The 27,071-nt window shown below is 50.3% G+C and overlaps 2 protein-coding genes across 4 annotated transcripts in view; one reads left to right on the forward strand and one right to left on the reverse strand.

Annotated features, from left to right (window-relative positions):
- Positions 1-88: 88 nt before the first annotated feature.
- On the reverse strand, positions 89-1,135 carry LOC149358739 (LYR motif-containing protein 2). The gene is made up of 3 exons (XM_089570911.1): positions 1,083-1,135; positions 843-983; positions 89-267 (listed from the first exon to the last, which is right to left on the reverse strand). Exons 1-3 carry the CDS (start codon positions 1,128-1,130, stop codon positions 190-192), a joined length of 267 nt encoding a protein of 88 aa, XP_089427037.1. The 5' UTR covers positions 1,131-1,135; the 3' UTR covers positions 89-189.
- Positions 1,136-1,698: 563 nt separating this feature from the next.
- LOC149358740 (uncharacterized) overlaps positions 1,699-27,071 on the forward strand; it is a 441,725-nt gene continuing 416,352 nt past the window's right edge. For all 3 annotated transcript variants that reach the window (XM_089570912.1, XM_089570917.1, XM_089570918.1), the window contains exon 1: positions 1,699-1,757. The gene's annotated coding sequence lies outside the window, so the exon portion shown is untranslated. The remainder of the gene's footprint in view (positions 1,758-27,071) is intronic.

The following is a 27,071-nucleotide window of genomic DNA, read 5'->3' on the forward strand; positions in this document are numbered from 1 at the left end:
ATTTTACGTCTGCGCGTGCCAGTGAAAACAGCAGAAAAGTGGCGATCGAGTATGAAAAGCGTGTTTCAGGTGTCAGATATCGAGAGCATTTCATAACTAATGCAGTTTATTCGGGCCAGGAAAGGAAAAACGTGCACGCAAAAATAAGCAAGCACTATGTTAAGTTATGTTATGTTCATGAGCTGCCGACTACTTCGAAAGATGTACCGATGACTGGAGCTCCTTGAGCGCCAGTTTTCCCCGCGCAATATGCATCTTGATAGCATCCTGAAACGACAAGAGCCACAATTAAGAGATACAACGAGAAATTAAACTGAAGAAAACAATAAGTTTTGAAAGAATTAAGTTAACAAACAGCAAGGCTGCGAGCAAAAAAAGCAGCGTGTTTTTCAGAACCTTTTACTGACTGATCGTTCTGGCCATTTCGGTTATAAACAAGCCGGGTCAACTCTAAATTCTTAAAAGGCGCGCTGCGCAGTTTATTTACGTGAAGGTACCAGAAACATACCTTGAAAGTATGGTATACTAATCGCTGAATAACCTGGACGGTATCTGACAGTGCACAAGCTTCTCTGGAACGCACAAAGTGAAACAGAGAAGATTCGAAACTGAATCTACCTCATATCGGCGGATTTTCTGGCCTTTCTGCAGTGCACTGACACTGGTATGATCAGGTATGATCCCCAATGGATTCCCAATGACCACTGATTGACAGTAGAGTGGATGCATACGCTCTCAAAATTTATTCGAAACACGCTCTCCTAGCTGTGCAGTTGTCGCTATGAAGCACTTCTTCGTCAGCACTGGCATATGTTGCTCGCTGAGAAGCACAGAATCCTCACCTCCTCTGTAACATGCTTATTACTGTCGAAGTCATGCCTGGCCCACGTCCGCAGTTCTTTCCTTTGCCGCTCGTCGTCAACAGCACGAATCGTGCGCAATGTGTCTCGATACAGTTTGAGCACTTCTTGTCTCAGCATAAACTGCAAAATTAACCAGCAGGGACGAATAAGTCAACCGTTTGAGGCAGCTTGCCATGACATTCAGCGATTCAGTCAAGAACATCAAGGCACCGAACGTACTCTTTTCAGCGTCATTCTATTTCCAACATTTGTGCTGAAAGCTGCCATCTTGATCAGTTAGAGAATAAATGTATAGTGAGTCTGTTCCTACTGCCCGTAGCTGTGCGTTCGTCGTATTAACGCTGGCCGACACAAGGCGGCAGTGCAAGACTTATTCTCTTTTAGCGCGCGTTTGTACGAAATAGTATTTCGCACCAATCGAGTTCAGAACAGGAATTTTAAACTGCACGTCTTCGACACTTTCCACATTCGACCCTGCGAAGTCAACGTTTTCTTGCTACTTTGGTTTTAGCCTCCGAGACTACCACTTAATTTTTATCCCGTCGCGGAGGCTGCTACATTCCAGTCCATTTCTATGGCGCAGGTCGGCATACTGACTCTCTGTAGGAATTAGTTGTTTTAAAAGAGCTTTATGTTTAAAATCATAGAGTTAATATTCAAATGTCGTTTACATCACTCCAAACTCTCTAATATTTTTATGATGCACATTTAATGAATTATCGTACCTCATCAACACGTAGACAGACAATACCTCTGATTAGACGCGTGCCGCCATCTGGTGCGTTATGGTAAAACTGTATTGCCAACTCGGACCACGTGACTTTCCGCTCTTCATGTGCGGGCGGCGAGCGTCTCGTGCGTGCGTTTACGAACCGCGTCCACGGTGCAGCGGCGGTGAGTCGTGGCTGTTTTTATTTTCAGTATTGAACGTTGGCGCGCGACTGTGTGCCTTCCGTGATGTGTGTACGGCATACGTGCCTGGCGCGACGATGCTGGAGCCCTTTGTTTCGGTACAGCCGGTGCACAACTTACCTGCGCGTCTGGAATCTGGCAATCGCGCGCGCGCGCGCGCCTCACGTCCAGGGAGCGATCTCCTGCCAGCTGAACGTGACATATTCGTTTATAACTGACCGCTGCCGATCGCATTTTTGCGTGTGTTCAACATTGATACGTCATGTTTGCATGCTGCCCTCACTTGGCACTGTCAGCCGGGCGCGCACTGTAGCGCGGCTCACATGTTGCACACTTCGACCACAGCACAACGCGCGTGACGCATGTGTGCCGGCGCGCTTTCGCGGGTTCATTTCCTCCGGTTGACGCTGCAATGACCGCGCGAGCGTGAAACGTCGCTTTTTTTTTTAGTATCTTTTTATGCACGGTGAATCTGCGCGGCGAAGAGTGAATGGGACGATACCTGCAACTTTGTCGAGGACACTGGAGGGGTGTGGTTTCCGAAGCCGTCGTGGCCGAAGCTTCCTCATGTTGCTTGTTCGCCAATGAACATTAACGATAGGCCGCCGGCGACGCATCTAGAGTTTTTTATTTTTCATTGGCCTTTTCGTCTTTAGAGGCTGCTTCGCGCAGTGCGATTCGCAACGTTCACAGGTGGGCGATATGCACCCTCCGAGGCGCACGTCATCGCGCCGTTTAGGACCAGCAGCGACACCGGTATGTTTGCCGTTGCGTATGGTTCGCAGTGCAGCTGCTGCGTACTGCAATAGTGCAACTGTAGTATGCTGCTATGTCATTTCGAAGGAGATGAACTGAAATCCGGCTGAAACCGTGTCGCGGGGAAACGACGCGACCGTGACCTCGAATCTGGACGGAAGCTGCGACTCGAGTCGTTCATGTTATTGCTCTTCGGAGTGTCTTTGTCTTTACTTTTTTTCCTCTCTCCGCGCCGATCGGGCTCGTTCTTTCCCTGTTGTTTACCTTTCCTCGCAGTCCCGCTCTTCTCGTTATTTTATTGTGCCACTTACTTGCCATATATACGTTTTGAATGCAGCCCCGTATGTAGCTCAGGAGCCGCAGAAAACCGTAGTTAGAATACACACGAACCAGAAATAGCGTCCAGTGTCGAAAAAATTTCATCTCATTTTTATTTCCTTAAAGACCCCCTCTTTGAGCTGGGAATAATAAAATTTGGGAGATAGGCACAGGCTAGAAATACGGCGATGGTGGGAAAGACTGTATAATTGGGACTGTAGTTTGAGAGATATGAAAAACTAATATGGGATGAGTATGAGCGGTGAATGAAACGGGCGGATCTGTTTTGCACGGCTTGTAATGAATCAATGAGGTATGCTTGCTGTGGATTCCAAATGGCGGATGCATACTCAAGTTTTCGCATGATCAATGATTTATAAGCAAGTAGCTTTACACTTTGAGATGACGTTTAAGGAAGCCTAGTTTTTTTATTCGCAGATGATATTAGCTTTGTTACGTGCTCGCGCTGTGATAAATCATTGCTGATAGTAATGCCGAGGTAAGTATAAGACTGGACAAGTTCGACAGGAGAACCATAAATCTTATAAGTAAATAAATGCGGGTTGCGAATGCGATGAAAAGACATGAGCTTGCACTTATTGGGATTAAGTGTCTTCAACCAGTGATTGCACCATGATTGAATGCGGTTAAGATTGTCTTGGAGGGATTCTCGATCAGCGGTATTAGTAACTGGGGCATAAATAACACAATCGTCGACGAACAGACGGATATGACATGGTACATTTCGTGGTAGATCATTAATATAAGTTAGGAATAGGAGGGGGCCAAGAGTTCCCTGAGGAACGCCCGATGTTACCGGTAGTTAATAGTAACGGACTGTGAACAATGTGTGAGGAATTCTTTATCCATACAATAATTTCTCGATGCAAGTTTAGCCTGGAAAGTTTTAAGAGTAGACGTTGATGAGGTACCTTATCGAATGTTTTGGCAAAGTCTAAAAAGGTGGCGTCAGTTTGTAAGTTAGTATCAAGGTTGTAATGAAGATTGTGAAGAAAGATGGCAGGCTGTGCCTCACGCGATAAGCCTTCTCTAAATCCATGTTGGGATGGAGTGAAAAAATTTATAGAGTCTAGATGCTGCATTATCTGAGAGTAGATGATGGGTTCCATGAGTTTACAAGTGATGCTAGTCAGGGAAATGGGGCGATAGTTGAGTGGAGAGTTTACCTGATTTGAAAACAGGAGCGACCTTCCCCGCCTTCCAGTCTTCTGGGATGATGCCTGTGGCGAGTGATTGGGAAAAAAACAAGCACAAAAACTGGGAAGAATTGTCCTTAGTGTTTTTGAGAAACTTTGTGTTGATTTCGTCGATTCCGGCTGACGATGAAATTTTTAATTTGTCGATTGCGCACGAAATGTCATTTGGATGAAAAATGATGGCTGGCATTGCCAGTTCAGTAATGGAGGGTAGTGAAAGGAATGGCTCTTCAGGTTCTATCGTGAATATTGATGAAAAGGCACTACTAAATATATCGGCACACTAAGCATCACTGACAGAGTCGCCGTTATCATTAGTAAGGGTGATGTCGCGTGATTGCTAGGGATTTATCACGTTTCAAAATTTTCTGGGGCTACTTGTTATCATTTTGGGTAAGCCGTTCTGAAGAAAGAAACGGTTCGCGCTTTTTACTGCTGCCAAGTACGCATATCTTCAGCGCTGTAGTAGTTTTCCCATGCAGAACAGCTGAGTCCAAGTTTTACTGCACTGTACTGCCGCTGCTTTTTATTTTTTAGTCTTTTGAGGGTTTTGTTGAACTAAGGATTTTGGAAATCAGTGTTGACAGTGCACTTTGGAATATACCTGCTCTTTAGATCACTAATTTTGCGTTTGAAGATTGACCAGTTTTTGTCGGCTCTCTGCTGATGGAAGCGAAGTTCAAAAGTGGATAAAAAGAAGTTTAATTCATTATTTATTGCTACGCAGTCGGCCTTATCGTGAAGCTTTATTGTTTTTTTTTTACACTTTCCTTTGAACGGGTGTAATGTTAAATTGAGGCTTGAATAACTTTATTGCCGCTGACCTCCCTCAGGTAAGTAATAGAAGCTAAGGTCTCAGGATGATTAGTTAGAATGAGAACAAGAATGTTTTGTGAATTCTCTGTGATGCGTGTTGGCTCAGTTATTAGCTGTGAAAGATTAAAATTGAGACATATACGTCGACAAATTCTCGAGGCTCTTGAGAAACGGTGACGTGAAGTTGATGCCGGTTTATAGATGGGTAGTTAAAGTCACCTAAAAAAGAATAATTCGTACGCTGGGATACCTAGTTGTTAATTGTAGTAAAACACTGTTAAACTCTCGGGGGAAGTCAGGGCTATTATGTGGTGGTCGATAGCAGGCGCCAATTAGTGTTATTGGCGCAGTGCGGCAAATGAGCCACATAATTTCAAGGTGAGATGTGATGTTGACAGGAGAGAATGGTAGTGCTCGATTAACGGCGACTGTGTGGGGTTTTAATTGGGGAGGTAAGTACGTTCCCCGGTTTAACTGCGGCTGACACAGTTGAGAACCGCGCGGACCCCACTCCGTGGTCGCGTACGCTACCGAGCGCACGCCGACCACGGCGGGCCTTGCTCTGAAGGAACAAAGGAACGACACACTGGCTGACACAAACAGGCATTTATTGCAATAACGCCAGCTAGCAGCAAAATACGCTGAGGAATCGAGGACGTCCTACTCACCAGCTCGGTTACGAGCAAACGTTCGCTCGTCAGCCTCTGTGCCTCATCGTCATCGTCAGCCTTTCATATCAGCCTTATCAGCCTTTTCATCTGTGCAAGCCGGTGCGCCAAGATGTGCGAGCTCAAATAAAATTTTCTGCGCACGACCATATCTCATGTTCACTTTTTGAAAACGAACTGTAAATCGTTCGCGACCCGAACCCAAGCCGATATAGCGTTCAGATTAGTTCCACGTAGCTGCTTAGAACCACGTTTCTACGTGTCTGGGCGTATCCGCATGGTGGCACGATAAATTCATAAAAGCTTTCGGTTCCAAGAACGATGCCAACAACAAAAAAGTGTTCGCCACTATCAAATCCGGCATATCCGTGATGCACTGAACTATTTGCTTCCGGAAATTTCGCGCTTGGTTTTCCAGCATTGCTGTTCGAATCGCACACACGCGGCGACAGCTTGACTAATGTGCTACTGCCTTCGACGTGCGGCGATCGTCTCTCCCCTCTTCTCCCAGTCTGTCTGAATGGACTCTGTATCGAAATTATAATGTTGAAGGGTAGCTGTGCCGGTCTTTGCCCGTGACATTTTGCCGCGCAGTTTTAATTTTTTTTTTTTTTATTCGAGCTGTTTGCCATCAGGCATAATGAAAAAGGAAAGAAAGTTATAAAAAGGAGTGCAAACAAACCTCGCTTAAAAAGCGGCACAAGTTCGTGATATAGCGATTATCTAGAGTCCACTTGGTATAGTCGTCTGCAACGTCCCATCGCAGGCCAACCTTTCTTAATAAACGTCGTCTCACGGAAGCTGTAGCCGGGCAAGTCCACAGCAAGTGTTTTTCATCACACAGGTCGGGCGCAGCACCACAATGGGGACACTTGTCTGTCACTTCGTAACGTTTGTCACGCCACCGATGACGCACACAAGGAGTCAGAGCCGCTCCTGCCCGAATCCGGCGCACAGATACCTCCTCCTCCCGAGTGAGACTCCGGGGGAGAGGGTACGAACACGGAGGAATTAGAGCGCGTGTTCGCTGACGCAAAGACTGTTTCTCGGAAACATGGGACAGGAACGGATCTGAGGGAAGAGGGGAAGGTGGCGGGATATCGGATGTGTCAAGGTGTGTCATTGCATCCACATGAATATTATGCGGATCCTGGGCATGCCCGCGAATCCAGTGTATACGCACAGGACAGGGGTATTTTGTGCATAGTTGGTGAATGGATTGTGTAACTTGGAATGTGCGCCGGACAGCCTTAAGCTGTTTAAGGGCGGCAAGGGAGTCGGTGTAAATGTGTACAATATTGAAAGTAGGTACGAGTGGAAGGGATGCAATGGCATTGTGTATCGCCTGAAGCTCCAAGGCCAGGGGGGAGCAAGTATCCGAGCTATATGTAGCGCGGGAGTTGAGATGAGGATGTGAGGGACTGTAAACTGCAGTAACTCCCTGCACTGCTGTGTGTGATGCATCGGTGTATATTATGCACCCTGAAGGAAGATGGGCGGCTGATATCGCCGTCGAAGCAGAGGGGCGATTGTCTGTGAGCTGACAGTATGACCATGGGGGAAGAGTCTGTAAACGATGAAGCTGAAGCGACATCTTGCGTGCTCTGTTTGCCTCACGCTGGTCGATAAGTTCACTCAATGTATTAAGTTGAGCGTACTCTTGGAGAATGGGTATGGGTGTGATACGCGGAAGATAAGTTATGGCGCGCATAGCCTCCCGATTGATTGATTCAAGGGAGTCCCACTGTCGTCGGGTGAGGCGATGAAATTGCGCTTGGTACACAATCCGCGGCTGAAGGATGGAGCGCACGAGCTGACGGGCAGTATCAAAACGCGCTCCGCCAGAGCGCAGCTATGCGTCGAATCAGACCGAGAGTAGCGTGAGCCGATTTACGGGTCGCGTTTAGCCACGGAGTCCCAGTCCCAGATGTATGAAGTAGGAGACCTAGAACACGCACACTTTCAACTTGAGGAATTGGAGAATTGTCTACCGTAAAGGTAAAAGGTGCTGCTTTCCGTAAGCCACTTCTGTTGCCAATGCGAATGAAACAAGATTTATTACACGAGAGGGTCAGACCCAAAGGGGGTAGTCGTGATGTTAAGGCATCCAGCGCTTGCTGAAGCGCCGACTGTTGCACAGACGCATCTGGATTACAGGACCACAAGGTTATGTCGTCGGCGTACGCAAGGACGCGCACAGAAGGAATTTTCTCTAGGGCTCGGACAAGAGGTATAAAAGTTACATTAAATAATGTGGGGGCGAGGACGGAGCCCTGGGGTACACCGCGGTTGGAGGTAAAGTGACCAAAAGGCTTCCCATGGATACGTACACTGAAGGTTCTGTTTGTTAAAAATGAGTGAATTGAAAGGAGAAAGCGATGCGGGAGACCGAGATCTTGAAGGGTGCCAAGAATAGAAGAGTGTAGGACGTTGTCATATGCCTTTGTGATGTCAGTCGCGATCACCGTGCGAACAAGATGACTATGGGGAGAATGGTTTAGTACGTCCGCAGCCAAAACAGCCAGACCGTCTTCTGTTCCAATGTGAGGGCGGAACCCAATTTGAGATTCTGGATAACAATCATTCGATTCCAGCCACCACGACAAGCGAGCTGCTAGAATGTGTTCATAAAGCTTGCAGATAGTAGGCGTAAGTGAAATAGGGCGGAGGGCCGAAAGAGAAACCGGCGGCTGACCTGATTTGGGGATTGGGACAACGATTGAATGTTTCCACTCTGCAGGAATAACTCCAGAATGCCACACCTCATTGAATGTATTGTCGTGCCGGCGCCCACATTTCGCTAGCGGGCCTGTCTAAACAAGCGCTGCGCGCTCGCCGACGCCCAAAACAGGCCCAGACTTTCTCGGACAAGTCGCGACATGCAGCGTGACTCACCCCGACGCCGCGGCGCCGACACGGACCCTTCCTCCTCTCCTCCTCTCCGTCGGTGCGAACTCCTCCGCCGCTCGCTGGCTCTCGACCATTGGTCTAATTTGAACGGTGGCCAGTGATTGGAGGATTTGAACGGCTGGCTGCCGTAACCGTTTCCAGTGGCTTTAAAAGCGGAGCCGCGCTGTACCCGAGCAGCAGACGGGCGGCAGAAGAGCCATCACGCCGGAGCTACGTTCGCCGCCGGGGCCGCCCTTCGTCTTTGTGCTGCCCGTGGTGCTCTTGGCCCTTGTATCATGTAAAAGCCCTTGTACATACTGTACATAAAGTTCATTTGACTCACCGTCGCCTCGACCGTTTCCTGGCTCGGACTCCCAGTCCCAACAGTGGTGACAACAGTGGGATGCCTCAGTCCCAACAGTGGATGGCAGCTGCGGGATCGACCGGCGTCAGCTACCTCGGCGCGGTGAGTGCCTGATGTTTTCCCCTCAATTCGCCAGACTGCTCTAGCACACGTGATTGTAGTTTAGAGTAGGGCTGTGTGTTGCACTGGAGAGAGCTTTGTTGTTTCGAGCCAAGTCGGAGCGCTTTGAAACGAAAGCTGGTGCGGAGGGAGTAAACGAGGCGTTTTGGAAAGAATTACTTGCGCGTGTCATGCTAGTAGTGCTATAGTAGTGAGCGGCAAGGAAATTCTAAGAAAAGGGCGAACTACAAGAGGCTATTGTGCGCGATGGAGAACTTCAAAGTGAAGGAACTCATCGAAATTTGTGAAGAGTTGGGCATTGAGTTAGGCCCCGCAAAACAAAAGCATGCGATTCTTGAGATCATGCGGAAGGAGAATGTAACGGCTGAGGAAGCCAATGAGGCCTGGGAAGCGATCACTGAACGCCGTGAGCGCGAAGAGGAGATAAAACGGCGTGCTCGCGTCAGGAAACTGAGAGGCCTCGAGCTTGAAGCGCATGAGATCGATTTCGAGAGATATAAAACATTGTCCGCTCTGCATGAGACTAACGGTCAGCAGCTGATAGACAGGCCGCAGCCCTTCGTGATCGCCGAGGATATGGCGAAATATTTGGCAGAGTTTGAGAGCGTCTGCGAGAGAAAGCGCGTTGAGCGGAATTTTTGGGCGCAGAAGTTGTTAGCCTTGCTTTCCAGCGAAGCGTATGACGTTGTCAAGCGCCTATTGGACGGCGGCTTGGCGGACTACGATGAGCTGAAAAGCTTCTTAATGACGAGATATAACGTGTCACCGCTGGACCTTCGCCAAAGGTACATGCGAGAGAATAGCACCCCATCGTTTAACGACTTTCCCTACCAGTTTAAAGCCGACATTTTAGAATGGCTCGAAAATACGGAAGGTTCGGAAGATCGTGACACAGAGGTAGAGTGCGTCGCTGTAGCGCAGCCCTGCCAGTGCGGCACAGAGGAAGGTAGTTCGTACGTGGCAGATGTAACTGCTGCTATAACAGTGGAAGTTTCCCCGCATTCGTCACCTGAGGAAACCTCACTACCTCCGGATAACGTAGTCACAGCATCGGACGATGCACTTACAGAGGTCTCGCCCATTGAGATTGTGGTGGAGTTACCGGAAAGCGGATCTCCTAGCGAGTCAAAAGCAGGAGAAGTTGCAGAGCAGGGCAGAGAGGATGTCCGTCTGGACCTTAATGAAAGCGCCAGTTCCAACGCTAGCGAAGTAAACGTGGATGACACACCGGATTGTGCATCGCAGTCAACAGAAATGCAGAAACCTGAGACTTCCGATCAACGGATGCGGACGCATATAGAGTTTGCGGACGCTGAGTTGTGCGCTAGTGTTTGCAGCGAGCGATTCGAAACGAGTCCCGTGCTTTCGCACTGCTCTGAGCTTTGCGACTTTCCAGAAAGCAGCTGCAGTAGCGGGAACACCGCGACTGAGTGCAGAGCCGACCCTCATCCGAAATTGGCTGAAACGCGTCAGGAGCATGACGAGAGCTGCGTGTCAGCAGTAATGTCAGTAGAAAACACTGGTTCGTCTGCGCCTGAAGAAACTAAGGTGCTGGACGACAGTGGAGAACAGAACGTTCCAGACGACATAGGGGCGGTAGACGTCAGCCCGTCCGAGAAAGATGAGGACGAATGCGCACTCAGTGACGCTGACAAGGAAGAACGCAGTTTGGAGGAGGCTAGTAAAGGCGCCAAAGACAGGCCTGATCTAGGTAGCACATATGAATCAGCTGACAATCAAAGCGACGTTGTCAGAGAGCAGAAACTTAGGCGACGGAAGCAGAATGTGCTTTCACAGGCGAAAGTGAAAGGAAAGCTCACGATAAAAAGCTGCAGCCGGAAGGAAAGGCACCGCCAGTTCAGGAATGTGAGCTATCGCCACAAGGTGATAGCGAAACAAGAGGAACAGTGCTGCCGTCGAAAGGAGAGGAAAGGCAAGCTCAAGAGAGAGAGCTGTCACCGAAAGACGATGGAAGGCAGGCAAAAGAAAGAGTGGTGCCGCCGAAAGATGAAAGGCAGGCATAAGAAAGACAGGCGCCGCCGAAAAGAGAGAAAGGGCAAACGCGCGAAAACGGGTTTCCACCATCGGAAGCGCCAGCGTCGCCGGCAAAATGACTTCAGTAAAGTCAGTCACGTTGTCAGCCCTGAAACTAGCGTCAGAACCAGAGCTAAAGAAATGTGCGAGGCATCACTATCGCGCAGAGCGAAGCGCATAAGTGTGCCGAGGCTCATGGATCTGGGCAGTAGAATAAACTGCAAAAAGAAAGCATACAAGCATTCACGCGAGAAAGAGTATCTTGGGGGGAAACCGAGATACAAGAGAGCGCTGCCCGTGAGGCTAAAAATTAAGGAGCGGGGCAAGGGCGAATCTTGCCGCCAGCACAGAGAGAGCGAGACGCGCAAAGGCGCGTGTTCTCAGGACGGCTCTCTCTTTCCGCTGCAGTCACGGGAGAAACCGCGCTCCCACAGAAAGCGGCACGCGCGCACAGGGAAAACGCGAGGACGGCTCGAAAAGCGAAAGATTGTACGAGGCCGCAGTGACAGGGGCAATAAAATTTGCAAGAAACAGTCTAAGCGCCCGGCCAAGCACAGTTATCGCGATGAAAAGCCGCGTGTCAGGATAACGCTATTCGGTAGGCGTGAAATCAAAAGGCCGTGTAGATACGAACCTCACATTCAGCGGAGAGGCAAAAAGGTGCGCGAGAAATTGAAGACTCTTGGGTCTCACTTGCCACCACGAACAGAGAGAAAGAAAGAACGGTCCCATCGGAAGCGTTGCGCACTCGCTATGGGACGTCGCGACTGGCGCGCGAAGCGCAAAGAAAGGGACAAGTTGCCAGTCTATGAAAGCGAATCGCTCTCGTACTGTAGCTCCCGTAGAAACTGGAAAGACAAGTACAGAGAGAAAGAAAAGCGCGTATACCGCGAAAGAGGCAGAGACATTAACTACCGCTGTAGTAGAGAGAGAAAGAACAGCGCGTCTACCGCGAAAGAGGCAGAGACGTTAGCTACCACGGTAGTAGAGAGAGAGAGAAAAGCGCAACACAGCGAAAGAGGCAGAGTCACTAGTTTCCGCTGTAGCGGGTGTCGTTTACCGTCCGTTAGAAGCGAGGAAAACGTAGACGCACTAAGCCGTGTGTTCTAAGCAAGGCTGGCTTCGCCTCCTCGTGACCTACATTTTGTCTCTTCGCGAACAGCTGTTTTAAGTTCGCTCGTAGATCGGGGAAAAATTTATGTCCTCATTTGTGGCCTCAGCTGAGTGTCTTCTGGCCGAGTGATCTCAAGAGAGCGAATTTATTTTGCATTCATTTCATTCCGAGAGTTTCATGTGTTTGACACTTTGTATGAGTTAATTACTTTGGAGTTCTGGTATCCCACATGTGTCTCTTGTAGAAGAGGGAACAAAAAGGGGACAGAACTATTGCTAGCGGAGTTTTTGTGACCTTTAAGTCTGGTGTATTGACGGGTGACAGAAGGCACTTGCTCGTGTTGGGTGTTGCCTGTTGTCGGTCGGTTCTTGGCAACATGCAGAACGATCAACGACCGATGCTGAGAAGCAAGCTCTTCCGAAGGACCGAGCGAAGCTGATCCAGTCACCTGGGCGACAAAGCTGCGGAGCAGTGATCCTGTCCTGACGAGAGGGACCCGTTCTCGGGAAGGAGCCTGGAGCTACCTGCGGCTGAACACCGGACGAGAACTTGGAGGAGCCTGGCGTACGAGCGCGCCCCGCATCCGAGCCACGCGGAAGTAGCTCGTCTTCGTGGCGCATTGTCTGGCGGCGGTGGTGCTGTCGTGCCGGCGCCCACATTTCGCTAGCGGGCCTGTCTAAACAAGCGCTGCGCGCTCGCCGACGCCCAAAACAGGCCCAGACTTTCTCGGACAAGTCGCGACATGCAGCGTGACTCACCCCGACGCCGCGGCGCCGACACGGACCCTTCCTCCTCTCCTCCTCTCCGTCGGTGCGAACTCCTCCGCCGCTCGCTGGCTCTCGACCATTGGTCTAATTTGAACGGTGGCCAGTGATTGGAGGATTTGAACGGCTGGCTGCCGTAACCGTTTCCAGTGGCTTTAAAAGCGGAGCCGCGCTGTACCCGAGCAGCAGACGGGCGGCAGAAGAGCCATCACGCCGGAGCTACGTTCGCCGCCGGGGCCGCCCTTCGTCTTTGTGCTGCCCGTGGTGCTCTTGGCCCTTGTATCATGTAAAAGCCCTTGTACATACTGTACATAAAGTTCATTTGACTCACCGTCGCCTCGACCGTTTCCTGGCTCGGACTCCCAGTCCCAACAGTGGTGACAACAGTGGGATGCCTCAGTCCCAACAGTATCAAGGAGGGAATGCAGAGCAGGTCCTTCCAAGTTGCGAAACAACGAGTTAGGTACACCGTCATGCCCGGGAGCAGTGCTTGTTTTGAGGCGATCTATTTTACCATGGCGCAGTTTTAACTAGCATGTGCGGAGTCGTCCTTTACTCACACAGTGGTGTTCGACGTTTTGTGTTAAATGGTGTAGCGCAAGAGCAAATAGTGTGTAATATGGTGCGTTACGTGAGCAGCAGCTACGCGCGTGATTGGTGATCAGTTTCTCGAAATTTAAGGAATCTGGAGGGTAAGAAGGGCGAGAGCGAATACAGAACCCAGATGGCGCCAGGTACCCGGCAGCTGCGCGTGCGCCAGCAGCATCGGGACCAATCAGCGCGCGCTCACCGCCGGTAGGCGGGCTCCCGGTACTCCGGTAACGGTAATGGTAGTGCGGTTCACGGTATGCTAAAGGTGTCTAATGTCATTGTCGGCGAGTGACGTTAGCCTGAGATTATATACATTTTTTGCGCCGTTGTGACGTGACTAACGCTGCAGTGTCATTTGCAAATGTTTCCAGTGAGGATTCCTTGAGGAGATAGCTATAGGCTCAGCTAACCTTGCTAATGTAACCATGCTAATGCATGATCGAAGCCCAAACATGTCCGCCTCCTTTAGGCACGGCATGCTCTGTCTGTGGTAGCATAAATGTATGTATATATGGTTGAAATACCGCGTCACCTGCGCTCAAAAATCTCATTATCGAGAGGAGCGTAATCGTCAGCCAATTTTTTTTTTGTGTCACTATGTTTGCTTTTATTGCGCTTAGTATAGTCAGTACACTGGCATGACAACGGTGATTTTTTCGCCCATTTTTAATATTTACCTTGAAACAAAGCTAATGGAACTCTGAAGCAACTTTGCAGTCGCGACTGCAGAAAGTGAATGATCAAAATTGTTCGCTCCGCAGGGCTCCCCAAAATTGCCTGATGCATGATATTGAAATTATATTTATTGTGCACCAATATGTGAAGCACAACATCTGAGTAAAAGCCGGGCTGTCCTGCGGAGGTGAAACAAGCACATTACGGCATGTCATAAAAGTATAGGTAGCGTGATTGCAGTGAACTGGCCTACAGAAAAAAAAAATCTACTAGTGGTTCCATCGCTGTCCGTGTTTTGCATTGTGCCGGCTTATCACAGCACACATCTAGCAAAATTTTTCATAGTTTAAATTATTCTAATTATCCTTAGGCAACGCTAAATATTCTTGTATTTGGAAATCAGTTTTAAAGTTGGCGTCCTTCGGTGCATGCACTGCCAGCCATATCACCATCTCTTATTTTGAACGCTTTTTTTTCTTTTTTTTTTACTGGCTGACTTTTTGTGCACTAACGCTGTTTAATACTTCTCTCCGCCATGTAGCGCGTAATCGCGCATGCGTTACCAGAGGAAGAAAACTAACGGAACCGAAAGCCAGTCCAAGGAAGACGAAGTGTCCCTGCTACGGTGGCTGCACATCGCTCCAGTGAAAAATCTCGCCATCCGCGTAAATACGTTCCTTATACCAAGAGAACTGACTTCATACCATCTGAAGAAGCTCCCGAAGCTCATGCGCCGTCTGGCTGTGTGGCATTGACAGAATGTCCCACAGTCATCCCTGCAACTGGACTGTGCTCCGAGACTAGGCCTAGGGCCTCCGGTGACGCGCTGGCGGGGGTAACTCCGCCGGTGTCGCTCGTCGCGACGGCTTCAGCGGCACCTCTTCTGACAACTGAGCCTGGGTCCCAGCTCCTGGTTCCTACTCCCGGTCCATCAGCGGCAGCGCACATCCCGCCTTCTCCAAATGTTTCTCAGCCCGTGAGCGATCTGCCCTCTGGGCGGAACACGGCAATGGCTACCCAGCCTCCACTTTTGGACGGGGCCTCAACCGCGCTGCGTGAGGAGAGCTCTCCAATGGACATGACTTCAGCACCTGCACCCGTGACTCCGGCTTCTCGCGGTTCTCAAAAGCGTCCATCAGGGGACACTGCACAGGATTCATCTTCGGCCAACAACAGCTCACAAGGCAAGCGTTCCTGCCTAGCAAATGCCAGCCACGTTGTATCGACTCCTGGATCGGCATCGTATAAAGTGGCCATTAAAGCTCTGGCAAACACAAGCCTCACAGACATCCCGAACAGGATCCTTCAGGCAAACCTGGACGCTTGTCTTGGAACCAAAGGTTTTTGTGGCTTCACGGCTAGAACGAAATCCAATACCATCGCTGTGTGGCTCCCGACTCTGGCTGCTGTCGAGCGTCTGCAAACGCTCAAGTGTATATCGATTACAAGCGAGATTTCGGTGCCTGTCCAGGTGTACCTTGTAGAAGGTTCGGACCTACAACGGTGTGTTGTGTACAACGTCGACGTCGCCGAAGACCAGGCAACCCTACAGCGTGAGCTATACTGCCCTTCGCACCGTGTTATCCAAGCGCGGTATATGGGCAAAGGGCGCTCCTGTATCGTCACACTGCAAGGCCCACCAACTCCTCCAGAACGCCTTTACTATTATGGCTGTATTCTGCGACCTCGGCCATACAAACCGAGCGCTGTCTACTGCTACAGTTGCTTCAGATCTGGCCACATGCGCCGATCATGCCCTTTTACAACTCAAGATCAGGCTACGCCACAAGGCACACCGTCTTACCGTTGCGGACTTTGCAAGACCGACGACCATGAGATCACCTCTCCAACCTGCCCAACAAAACAAAAGGCAACTGAAAAGGCTCGGCGTAGGATACATAAACTCGTGCCTCCACCTGAAAATACAGCCCCGATACAGACATCCAACAGGTTTGCGGCCCTCCAGTGGGATGACGACGACTGGCCAGAGCTTTCTGAGTCCAATCCGCCTGCAGCCTCTGTTCAACTGTCTTACAGAGATAAAGTGCGCAAGGATCGCCGTCGCCTTCAGGCTACAAACAATACCAGCATGCTGGAGCCACTGCCTGAGGACATGGCAGCAGTTGACGACCAAATCGCACGCCTTTTAGCCGAGGTTTCTAAGCTACGACAGCGCCGTGAGCTGCTTGCTCGTCGAAGACCAACAGCGGAATCCAACCCCGCGCCACTGAGTGCTGCCGCACCGTCGACTACGTCCAGCACTCACGCATTGTTTGCTGACTCTACCAGGTCTTCTGCTGCACTGCGGGATAATTCTACAACATCCCTCCTCCGATTTATGGTAACCCAGTTATCTAACCTGACATCCGTTCTTTTACAACGCTTGGACGCTTAATCGAAAATGGCGAGTACACGTTGTTGTGGCGTGCTCCAGTGGAACTGCAGAGGCCTCTCCACAAAGGTGGGAGAGCTCAAATATCGACTTCGCATGAACAAGCTCCAGGTGTGGGCCCTGCTACTGCAGGAGACCAATGCCTTGCCATCCATTCCGGGCTTTAATGGGTACATGTCTCCATCAATGACCGACCGTCGTGTGCACACTGCAGCCCCTCCAGGAAAGGCGGCGGTATATGTCGATACGCGCTTTCCTCAAGTTCGCCTCTCCCTAGAAAAATGGTGCACCTCATATCAGGAGGTAGTTGCAGTGGCCGTGAAGTTTCCCAAGACAACTGTTGTGGTCGTGTCATGCTATGTAAGGCCCGCCGGTGGAGCTTCCTCCCGCATTAATCTGGGGTGGTTATTAACTCTGCGACGACAACACCCAGGGTGCCCTATTTTAGTCGGTGGTGACTTTAACGCCCCTCACCCAGACTGGGGATACCCCACTTCTAGCCCCCGTGGTAGGCGTGTGCGGGACGCCTTCGCGGATGCGTTGCTTGTATTACTCAACCATCCCGATTCAGCAACGCGGGCTGTGCACCATGCTCGCAGTCCAACGTATGCTCCGGACCTTACGTGGTGGTCCGGTCCCGGCACTCCCTCGTGGCACCTGGAGCCTGACTGCTGGGGTAGTGACCACCACCCTATCATCATCGGTCTTCATCCGTTACGAGCCCGCCGATTACGCCGTAGGTGTTCTGTGGTCAATTGGGACACCTTTCGCACCACGCTCGAAGATCTCTCTGTGCAGTCAGCTACACTACGTATGGACTGCATACAAACTGCGCTCAACAAGGCTACAACTGTCACCTGGACAGACGTCAATCGTCCGGCGCCGGATGTGGGTCTGCTTAACTTGTGGGCTGCTCGCCGACAAGCGGAGATGGCAGCTTCCCGAGACTCGACTTCTGCACAAGCACGCACAAGGCTGAATTACCTTACTGCCAAGGCTCGCAGATATGAACGTGATCTATCGCGAAGGCAGTGGCATGCGTGGTGTGACCAGTTTTCAACACAGTCCTCGAATGCTTCTTTATGGCGAACATTTCGCGCTATGGAACGTGGTTCTCGTCGTCCTGACGCAGCGGCCACAGCATGCTTCGCTGCTAACTTAGCTCCGGATGATTTCGCAAGAGAAGCAGCGCGGAAGTTTTTTCCGAAGTATGACGTGTTGCCTCCAAGGACCGCAGGAGCCTCCTTGGCTGGCATTCCAGCATATGTCGACAGGCTTCCATCTACAGCCGACGCCGAGGGTATCGCAAGCCCATTTTCCATGCCCGAGTTGCTTGCAGCAATAGATGAGGCCCGTCGGAAGACTGCACCGGCCCGGACTCCATTCCGTACGAGGTGTACAAGAACATGAGTTCCGCTCTACTGCCTCAACTCCTCGCCACCATCAACAAGGTATGGATAGAAGGCGTCGTACCAGAAACTTGGAAATCGGCTATTGTGATCCCCATCCCAAAGCCAGGGAAGCCGCCGACAGACCTTGGTAATTTCCGGCCTATATCACTTACGCCCACTTTGTGCAAGCTTACTGAAAAGATGCTTGCCACACGCCTGTCGTGGTGGCTTGAGCACCACGGTTTCTATCATCCCGCCCAAATCGGCTTTCGAACGTCCATAGGTACAGAAGATGGATTGGCTGTTTTGGCGTCATCAGTTCTAGCATCAACACGCAGCCACAATCTGCGTACCGTACTGGCCATGGACGTTGAAAAGGCGTACGACAATATCAGTCATGCTGCTATCCTGGAATCACTTGACATGCTGCATTTCCCCGTTAGAGTGCGCAATTTTGTAAAATCCTTTCTGGAAGGCCGACACTTTGCCATACGCCTCAGTGGTGAGGCCGTCGGATCCTTTGTGCCTCTTTGCGGCGTGCCCCAGGGATCGGTACTATCGCCAACATTATTTAATATTACTTTTATCCCCCTTGCTTGGCGCTTACATGAAGTGACTGATATTAAGTTTTTATTGTACGCTGATGACATCACTGTGTGGAGCACCCACCACGACCTGTTGACTCAAGCCTCCGCCCTACAGTCAGCCCTAGATATAACGTCGACTTATGCCTCTTCAATTGGTCTTCAGCTTTCAGTGAGCAAAACTACGTATGTGTCTGTTGCCAACCGCTGGGGACGCCGTAAACTCGCTGCGACACCAATTCGTCTCCCTCTATCCGGAACTCCACTTCAAGAAAGTTCGATAGTCAAAATATTGGGCTTGACGATTCACGAGTCAGGAACAGGGACTGCTTGGCTTTCTCGAGCTAAAAAGCAAGCGATTCAGGCGTTAGGTCTGATTAGACGAATTGCTCCTAAAACAGGCGGCGCCCGCTCTCATGTTGCAAGGCAGTTGGTGCGGGCGGTTGTGCAACCGCGCCTCGTGTACCAAGCCCAATTCCAGCATTTGACGAGGGCTCAGTGGGATCGCCTTGAAGCCGTAAATCGAGAGGCAATGAGGGTCATCACTTGCCTTCCCCGCATAACCCCGATCGTGGCGCTCCAAGAACATGCGCAGCTGAATACTCTAGATGAGCTGGTGCAGCAAAGACGTGATGCTCGCCGGCTTAAGTCTAACCTTACACACGCAACGTGTGCACTCAGGGCGTATGCTTCCTCGCACTCCATTCGACAGCCGCCTCCGCCAGTTCTCCCTCCCTGGCATTTTGTGCAGCTAAGCGATAATAAATCAACAGATCTACGCCGGCCATCATCTACCCTCGCGGCGGCGTCGTTTCGCGAACGAATTACACAAGAAGACGCCCATCTGCCGCATGGCTCCATCGTTTTATACGTTGACGCAGGCATCCAGGCTTGCGAAACCACTACTGCAATTTACTGCCCTTGCAAGCCTGCCCTCAACAAAACGTCTAGGTTTCGCTTCCCAGAACCTCCTTCCTCCTTCTGTGTGGAGATGCTTGCCGTTCAAGAGGCACTATGCTCAGTGGCCGCCGTTCCCCTACTACCTACGGCTCGCATTGTCATCCGCACCGACGCTCTTCAAGTCATACGCCTACTACGACGCGTCAGTCGCACCCCAGGCATTTGCCAGGACATCCATCGTCTCGCGGCACGCATCCCGCAGCCAGTCCGAATACAGTGGGTCCCACGAGACCTCCTGAGTTCGCAAAGCCGTGCAGATTCTGCGACCCACCTTGTGACCCCAACTTCGTCTTCGCCTCGAGTCCTAACACTGGATGACACCACCCTCCTTTTAACAAAAAAGGAACACCTCCGGCGCCGCACACGTGCTCTAATCCCTCCGTGTGCGGTAACCCTCCCCCGTGGTCTTACCCGTGCAGAGGAGGTTGCGCTTCGGAGGATCCGGGTCGGGGTTGCCCTAACTCCAGCCGTTACACGAAAGTGGCCGCAATTTGAAGGTGTATTTCCCCGCCCCGGGTGTCCAGTCTGCAAGAACAGAAATCTTGAGGCCGACATTCACCACCTGCTGTGGGTTTGCCCGGCGCTGAAGCCTACAAGAATTCGGCACCTGGCGGCAGCGGGTCTTTCGCCCGAGAACAGTGCGTCATACACCGCTTGGACACAAGGACCTCATCATCGTTCACTGCTCGATTTCATTAGATCAGCGAACCTTTACTCATTTATTTAGGCATCCTCATTTATCATTACATGCCGTTTTATGCCCTGAGGCAATAAACATCGCATTAAAAAAAAAAAAAAAAGAAAGCCAGTCTCGCACGCTCGAATTTTGTCAGTACTCTGCGCGAGGGTCACTATTGCCGTTGCTTATGAGGGAAAGCTAGGTGGCGCTTCACCTCTGCCTCCATGGAGAGGCGCAGGAATGCCGGGAAGACCAGGTTTCGTATTTGGCTTGGCGATTATTGGGCATAAAATATGGATTCAGCGATAACAATGCGACTTTTCTCGCGTCAAACCTCAAAGAAATGATGTGAAAGTTTTCATACCAGCGTAGCACTTGTGCTGAATTTGTGAAAGAAGTGAAAAACACACTATTAAAATAATCTCATCGGCGAGCAGACGAGAGCCTCGCTTTGCACAGTTGCCGATTTCGAAGCAGAATCCACGTTTTCGGCCCAACACTAATTAAGCCTAATAAGAAACCTCGCCTTCCCGGTATTCCCGCAGTGGCTGAAGGGCTCTTTGAGAAACTGGCATAGACGGTGACGCCAGCTTTCCCTCTATAGGCAGTACTCAGAAACTCTATGACAGAAAGTAGTGCGGGCAGATACAAATAAATGAAAAGAATATTGGCCAAGAAACCTTATGACAATGGGAAGACGAACGAGGTCGCAAACTTGCGAGAGCAAAAAAGCCAGCGGGTCACGTGACTCACCCGAGCGGCGATAACTGCGTGCCTGCGCGGAACGCAGCTGCGCACGGCATGCGCCGAGCGACTCGGACAAATTGAGGTGTCAGCTACGCGCGAACAAAGATGATTCTTTTTCTTTGCTCGCGAAGTCTGTCAGGCGCTCGAGTCAAACAGAGCTCACGTGTCAAGGAGCCCGCACAGCTCACAGGCGACTGTTCCTTGTCCAGAAAGAGCGAATGCATGTAGCGCGTCCTTTCGCAGGCACAGCACTTCAGAAATGTTCTCAATCTACAGCCTTTGTCAGAATTAAACAGCCCAGAGGGCTTGATTCAAAGTCATATTGGGGGGCTTCGCTAGCGTTCATGGAAGTCCTGTATATCAGAAGAGGCAGGACCAGAAATCTTACGTTCAGGGGATTTGCAACCCTGGGGATGCATTACTATCCACACGTTGTGGCTCGGAAGCGACACCCTGCCGTGCTCATGGGCTCCTGTTAGTTCTCCGGAGCGCTAGAGGCTTATGACGGCGATGAGGGTGGCCGTTCTCTTCCTCAAGGCTCGAAAAGGTTTGCCGTGACAGATGTCATCAGCGACATGGAATCCGCGGTGGTGTCTCCCAAGAAACCAAGGTCACGTGGTTGCCGACGCCATCGACAGTAGCGACGTCAGCCATGTGACAAACCGGTCAAAGCATTGCCAAGATGCCGTGGGTAGGCCTCGTTAGTCCGTCTAAGGAAAGCGAGCAGACGCGAAAACAGTGTTGCCAGGTGGTTGACCGTGACGTCATAACAGTATACTCGACGCTACTCATTGGAGGGCCTACTTTGTCGGGTGTCATCACCTTCTTCTCGAGTTGGTTCCGACTGTGGTAACTTGGGAAGAAACGGATCAGTGTGCTTCTTGTCTGACGTTTGCCCGTTGTTAAATGACCGTTTGAATGTCCCCGGCAGCGGCGTCCTGCACTTCGATGGTGGTGAAATGTGAAAGTGCCCTTTTACGAAAGTCGGATACAACTCAAGAACGAAGCGGAAAATGCCTTTGAAAGGAGGCCCTCCAACTAATGGCATCGACCTATCGTCGTGACGCCGCGGTCAGCCGTCTTGCACCTGCCGGTGTGCAGACAGGCACTGCGCGTATGCGCTGGTTGCTCGCAGCCCCCGTTAGAATGTACTGATGATGCACGAGGTCAAGCACTCTCGTGTTCCCGTTCACGGTAAACGAGGTGGTATAGAGAATTCCGAATGGAAGAAATGAATGTCTTCATTTATGCCGTTCGGAATACTATGTAGAGAGGCCGCCACGGTGGCTTTCAGTCTGGAAAAGCCGTATGATGGACAGACATGCCGAGCCACCAAGATCGTCCAAATCTGTGTTTCGAGAACAGTGTGCTTTGGTGAGGAGTGTATATGCTGCACGCGAAGAACCTCCAAGCTGGCTGCCGTGCCTAGATGCATGTGTGTGCCTCCCTGAATTTTGATGTTTTGATGGGGATGCAGTGTTGAGTTAGGGCAATGGCGGGCTCCTATTAAGCAGCCCGGCAACTTGAGACGCGATCCAGTCTGATTGAAGTTTTACAAGTTTTCCTCCTTTCTACGGATGTTCTTCCATGCAATAAAGAAAAAAACCGCCACGGTGGCTTAGTGGTTATGGTGCTTGGCTGCTGTCCCGAAAGACGAGAGTTCGATCCCCGCCGCGGCGGCTGCATTTCGGTGGAGGCGAAATGCTAAAGGCCCGTGTACTACGCGGTGTCAGTGGACGTTAAAGATCCCCAGATGGTAGAAATTATCCGGAGCCCTCCGCTGCGGAGTCTCTCATAGCCGAAGTCGCTTTGTGACGTTAAACCTCGGAGTTCATCTTCTACAGTATAGAACGAGCCGGCTCACTCTTTTTTTTTTGCGTGATAATTTCAGCGAGAATGTCATCAACTCATTGTCGTTCTACCTTGAATTCTCGCCCTTTAACCGTGCACTTACCATTTTCCTATTTTCCCGTTGCACCGGCTGCATTAAGGTAATGAATTAATGCAGTGAATTTGGGATTATTTTCAGGCGAGAAAGGTATGCAAAGGTATGAAGACCTTTGGGAGGAATACTTATTCCAGTGATGTGATAGCTGCGCCAATTGCGCCGATGTGCGCCAAAAGGCAAAACCTGCTACATCCTGCTACATTTTTGTTATTCTGCGCCAAAGCTGCGCCAAACGCGTATTTTCACATTCCGAAAGCGAAACTAATATCTCCAGGTTGAAACGTCCATGCGCCCCACAATTGCGAGCGACGTCATACCTCACGTCGACATCGATCTTCATCGCCATTGCACATTTCGCGTGTAGGGCAAGTCGAACTACCGGACAATGACGTGCTTGGAAGGCTGCAGCACAACAAGTGGGCAGGCCTTGCTTGCTGAAGGGAAAACAAGGCTTTCAGCTGCTGTTGACAAAATGTCAGCTAAAGCAGCCAACTAGGCAGTATTTTTCAGTTAAAGACTGAATGATGTTGCTCACAGAAAAAAGGCACAGAATAGGTCCACTGCTTTTTGATAGGCCAAGAAGCCGAAAAGTTGTGCTGTCGTGTACATAATTATTATTCAGTTCGAAACGTTGATAGTGTTTTTTCATTGTTTTTCTGTAAGCTTGTGATCTGCATTCTAGTCATTTTTAAATAAAAGTTCCAGTGAATACCTTGTTGTCCATTTATAACTGCTGTCCTATAGGGGCTTGGCGGCTATAACACAGGGCTGATCTAAACTTGGTCGCATAAAAGATTACATGACACTGAAGTTCTAAAATTAGTTATTTGGGCTAACATATGTTTCACAATTGCCTCTAATTTAATTAAATTATTGCCAAAACAACGATCTGATTATGAGGCACGCCGTAGTGGGGGACTCCAGAATTGGACCACCTGGGGTTCTTTAATATGCACCTAAATCTGAGTACACGGGTGTTTTTGCATTTTGCTCGCATCGAAATGCTCCTAACATCCTGTTGAACAGCACCTTTTTGTTCCCAAAGGTTTCCTCCTTATTTTACTATTTTACTTCTCGCAAAGTCAATTTTTTCACTTGGCAATGAGCCTTGAGCTGCTCCAAAAGCTTGTTTCCCTGCTCCAAAATTCCCTTTTGGCTGCTCCAAAAAGCTGCTCCAAAATGGCTTCAGCCAATCACACCACTGTTATTCCTTCCTGCTGCGTCATCGATGAGCAGCTCGATTCTTTTCCAACCGTTCTCTTCGTTAACACCCTCGGATTCGAGCATTTCGTACCTTTCCCACGAAAGCTAAAAGAAGCTTTACCCTGAGCCCCGTTCCCTCGAACCGTCGAACGAGAAACGGGCCTACACGTGCATACGTCTCTTATCTCCTGCATTATCATATATGTGAACGGAACGTTTTGACGCAGACGCCTGGACCGGGCGCCACTTCTCGAAATATGAATGAGCAGCCGGAGATATTCACTCATCGCCTGCAGCCGCGTTGTCTATTGTGCGCTCCTTCCTCTCCTATATTTACGCATTCGTTCCGTCTTGCAGGGAGCGCAGTCGGTTACGCGTGCTTCGTTAGTTTTCCGTAGGTATAGTACATCTCCATTCGCGCAGCTGGCTCTTGCCTCAGATATCAGTGGCGTGTATTTCGCACGTCTTTTTTTGCGTCTTTCTCTTTTATTTTTATTTGCCGTCTATGCCCCCCCCCCCCCCCCCCCCCCCCCTTTTCCTCCCGCACAGCTGTCGTTTCCGCGGCCTGGTATCCTGTCCGATTGCTTTATCATCGTTGTCGTCATCGATTTTTTTTCTTCTTTCAGTTTGCCTGTTTCTCGTCATGTCGTTTCTATCGTTGTACCTCCATGACCCGAAAGCTGTTTTTTTTTTCTTTTTTTTTTCGTTTACGCAGAGAGAACACACGGACCTCCCATTGCTTTTTGCTCTCTCGTTCGTTTCTCCGATTCATAACATCGTTCGCTGCTCTGTCTCAGTCTTTCATTTGTCTCTCCCCCCCCCCCCCCCCCCCCTCTCACGCACATACACACGCATGCACTCACACAGTCTCTTTTCCCGATGCATTCAGTTCTTTGTTTGGAGTACTATACGTTGCACGGTTACTTGTCATGGAGGAAGGAAAAAGCTGGCAACGAGTGCAAGCTGTGGCTTCGTGACCGAACCCCCACTGCATTCTGTCCCTCGCTGCATGCATTCGCGTTCCATAACTAACCCGAGCGCGTGACCACCCTTGTCACGCTGCGTTAGGACTTACTGGACGCCCGCCTGTTTAGTTAAACTTTTCTTTTTTTTTTTTCGACGTGACTTGTGCGATTTTTTTTTTTTTTTCTGACAGCTCTGCTTACATAGCCTAGAAGAACTTCTTGTGGGGCGAGTTGGTGCATTGCTTTGAAGAACCAAGTTGCGCTATAAAAAAGACAGCCACAGGAAAAAGCCAAGGAGACAGAAAGAGCGATAGTTGATAGTTTGCGCTCTTTCTGTCTCCTTGGCTTTTTCCTGTGGCTGTCTTTTTTATAGCGCAACTTGGTTCTTCAAAAAATTACATAGCCTCTTTGCTGCAATGGTTACGGTCAACCTTCTGGCTGTGTAGTGTTCTATCGTTCGCGTCTATTGTAAAGGAGTGCAAAATATGAGGGATGGAGGGAGGGGGGGAGAGAGAGAGAGGAAGAGGAGGAGAAAGAAAGAAGAAAGCGAAAATCTCTCCTTGTCTTCGCCGCGGTGGCTGCAGTGGTTATGGTGCTCGGCTGCTGACCCGCAAGACGCGGGTTCGATTCCGGCCGCGCCGCCGCGGTGGCTCAGCGGTTATGGTGCTCGGCTGCTGTCCCGAAAGACGCGGGTTCGATCCCGGCCGCGGCGGCTAGAATTTCTTTGGAGGAGAAATTCTAGAGGCCCGTGTACTGTGCGATGTCAGTGCACGTTAAAGAACCCCAGGTGGTCGAAATTTCTGGAGCCCTCCACTACGGCGTCTCTCATAGCCTTAGTCGCTTTGGGACGTTAAACCCCACAAACCAAACCAAACCGATTCCGGCCGCAGCGGCCGAATTTCGATCAAGGCGAAATGCAAGAGGCCCGTGTACTGTGCGATGTCGGTGCACGTTAAAGAACCCCAGGTGGTCGAAATTTCCGGAGCCATTCACTACGGCGTCCCTCATAGCCTGAGTTGTTTTGGGACGTTAAACCCCAACCAAACCGATCTCCTTGTCTTCCCAGAAATGCATGGCGCGAATTTTTTTCGCAACTACATCGAGTTCTTGCTTCCAGCAGAGTTTGCACGACTGGCTTGGTTGCGGTGAAGCCCTTATTCTGCTAAAGTATTCGAAGAGTCTGATGAGGCTCATGTATAGAAGAAGAGAAGAAAGGATTTCTAAAACGCGGCGATTTGGTTCAACTATCACGGTGAGACTCCGTGGTATAACCCCTTTTCCTCTCCGAAAATCTGCCAAGTCTGATTTTTACCGCACTGTGTGCAATGCGACGCGATTTGAAGGTGATTACTTCAGGTTTAACACACCCAAATCAGAGTGCTCTATTGCAATTTATTTTCTTTTGCAACGAGGCTGAGAGATTCGGTGATCGCCTGCAGTTCCTCTACCCTGCACCGCTACCATTTATATTGGAGCGTAAATGACCGTTACAGCCGGAAAATTTCATTGCTCTTATTCGGCCGAAAAGGCAGCGATCGCCTTCGTAGCGACTTTGACTGTACAGTGCGTCACGAGTTAAGCGCACATTCGCTCCTCCCAAAGCGCAGCCCGTAATGACGCGGGCGGAACGACGACCGACGCTGAATCATTCGCGGCTATAGCGAGCCATATGCGGCGCTGCCGAAAATAATTCGTTCCCGCTCCGGGCGCATCATTAGGCGCTCGTCCGGGACGGAGCTCTGTCCCAGCGTGTTATCACTTGGTCCACCGCAGCTGGAGAAGCGTGTACGTTTCCCCTATAGGGCGTACCCGTCTATAGCGCGCAGGGATATAAAAGCCGCGGAGATGTGGTGTTAAAAAAAAAAAAAAAACTATCTGTGCCGTTTTGCGCAGCAAAACTGTCGCTCAATTCTTTCATCCTCTTCTTTCCTTTTTGGGACGCGATAAACGTGAGAGCTGCTTGAACCATTAATCCGCGTAAATCTGTCCGCAGCAGCGGTTCCTGAGCGTCCTAAGTACGAAACGGGATTAAGTTGCTTTTATTTGGACGTTGAGAGATTTTTCCAAATGTCTTCGAATTCTCTCTTGATGGTACCAGCAA

This window comes from Amblyomma mixtum, chromosome 2 (assembly GCF_055824585.1).
Source record: "Amblyomma mixtum isolate Tamu chromosome 2, ASM5582458v1, whole genome shotgun sequence".
NCBI lineage: Eukaryota > Metazoa > Arthropoda > Arachnida > Ixodida > Ixodidae > Amblyomma > Amblyomma mixtum.

Coding starts and splice junctions, on each gene's coding strand:
- LOC149358739 (XM_089570911.1), bottom strand. CDS start 1,130: ATGGCAGCTTTCAGCACAAATGTTGGAAATAGAATGACGCTGAAAAGA. Junction 984..1,082: donor ATAGAATGACGCTGAAAAGA/GTACGTTCGGTG, acceptor TTAATTTTGCAG/TTTATGCTGAGACAAGAAGT. Junction 268..842: donor ATAAGCATGTTACAGAGGAG/GTGAGGATTCTG, acceptor TTGTCGTTTCAG/GATGCTATCAAGATGCATAT.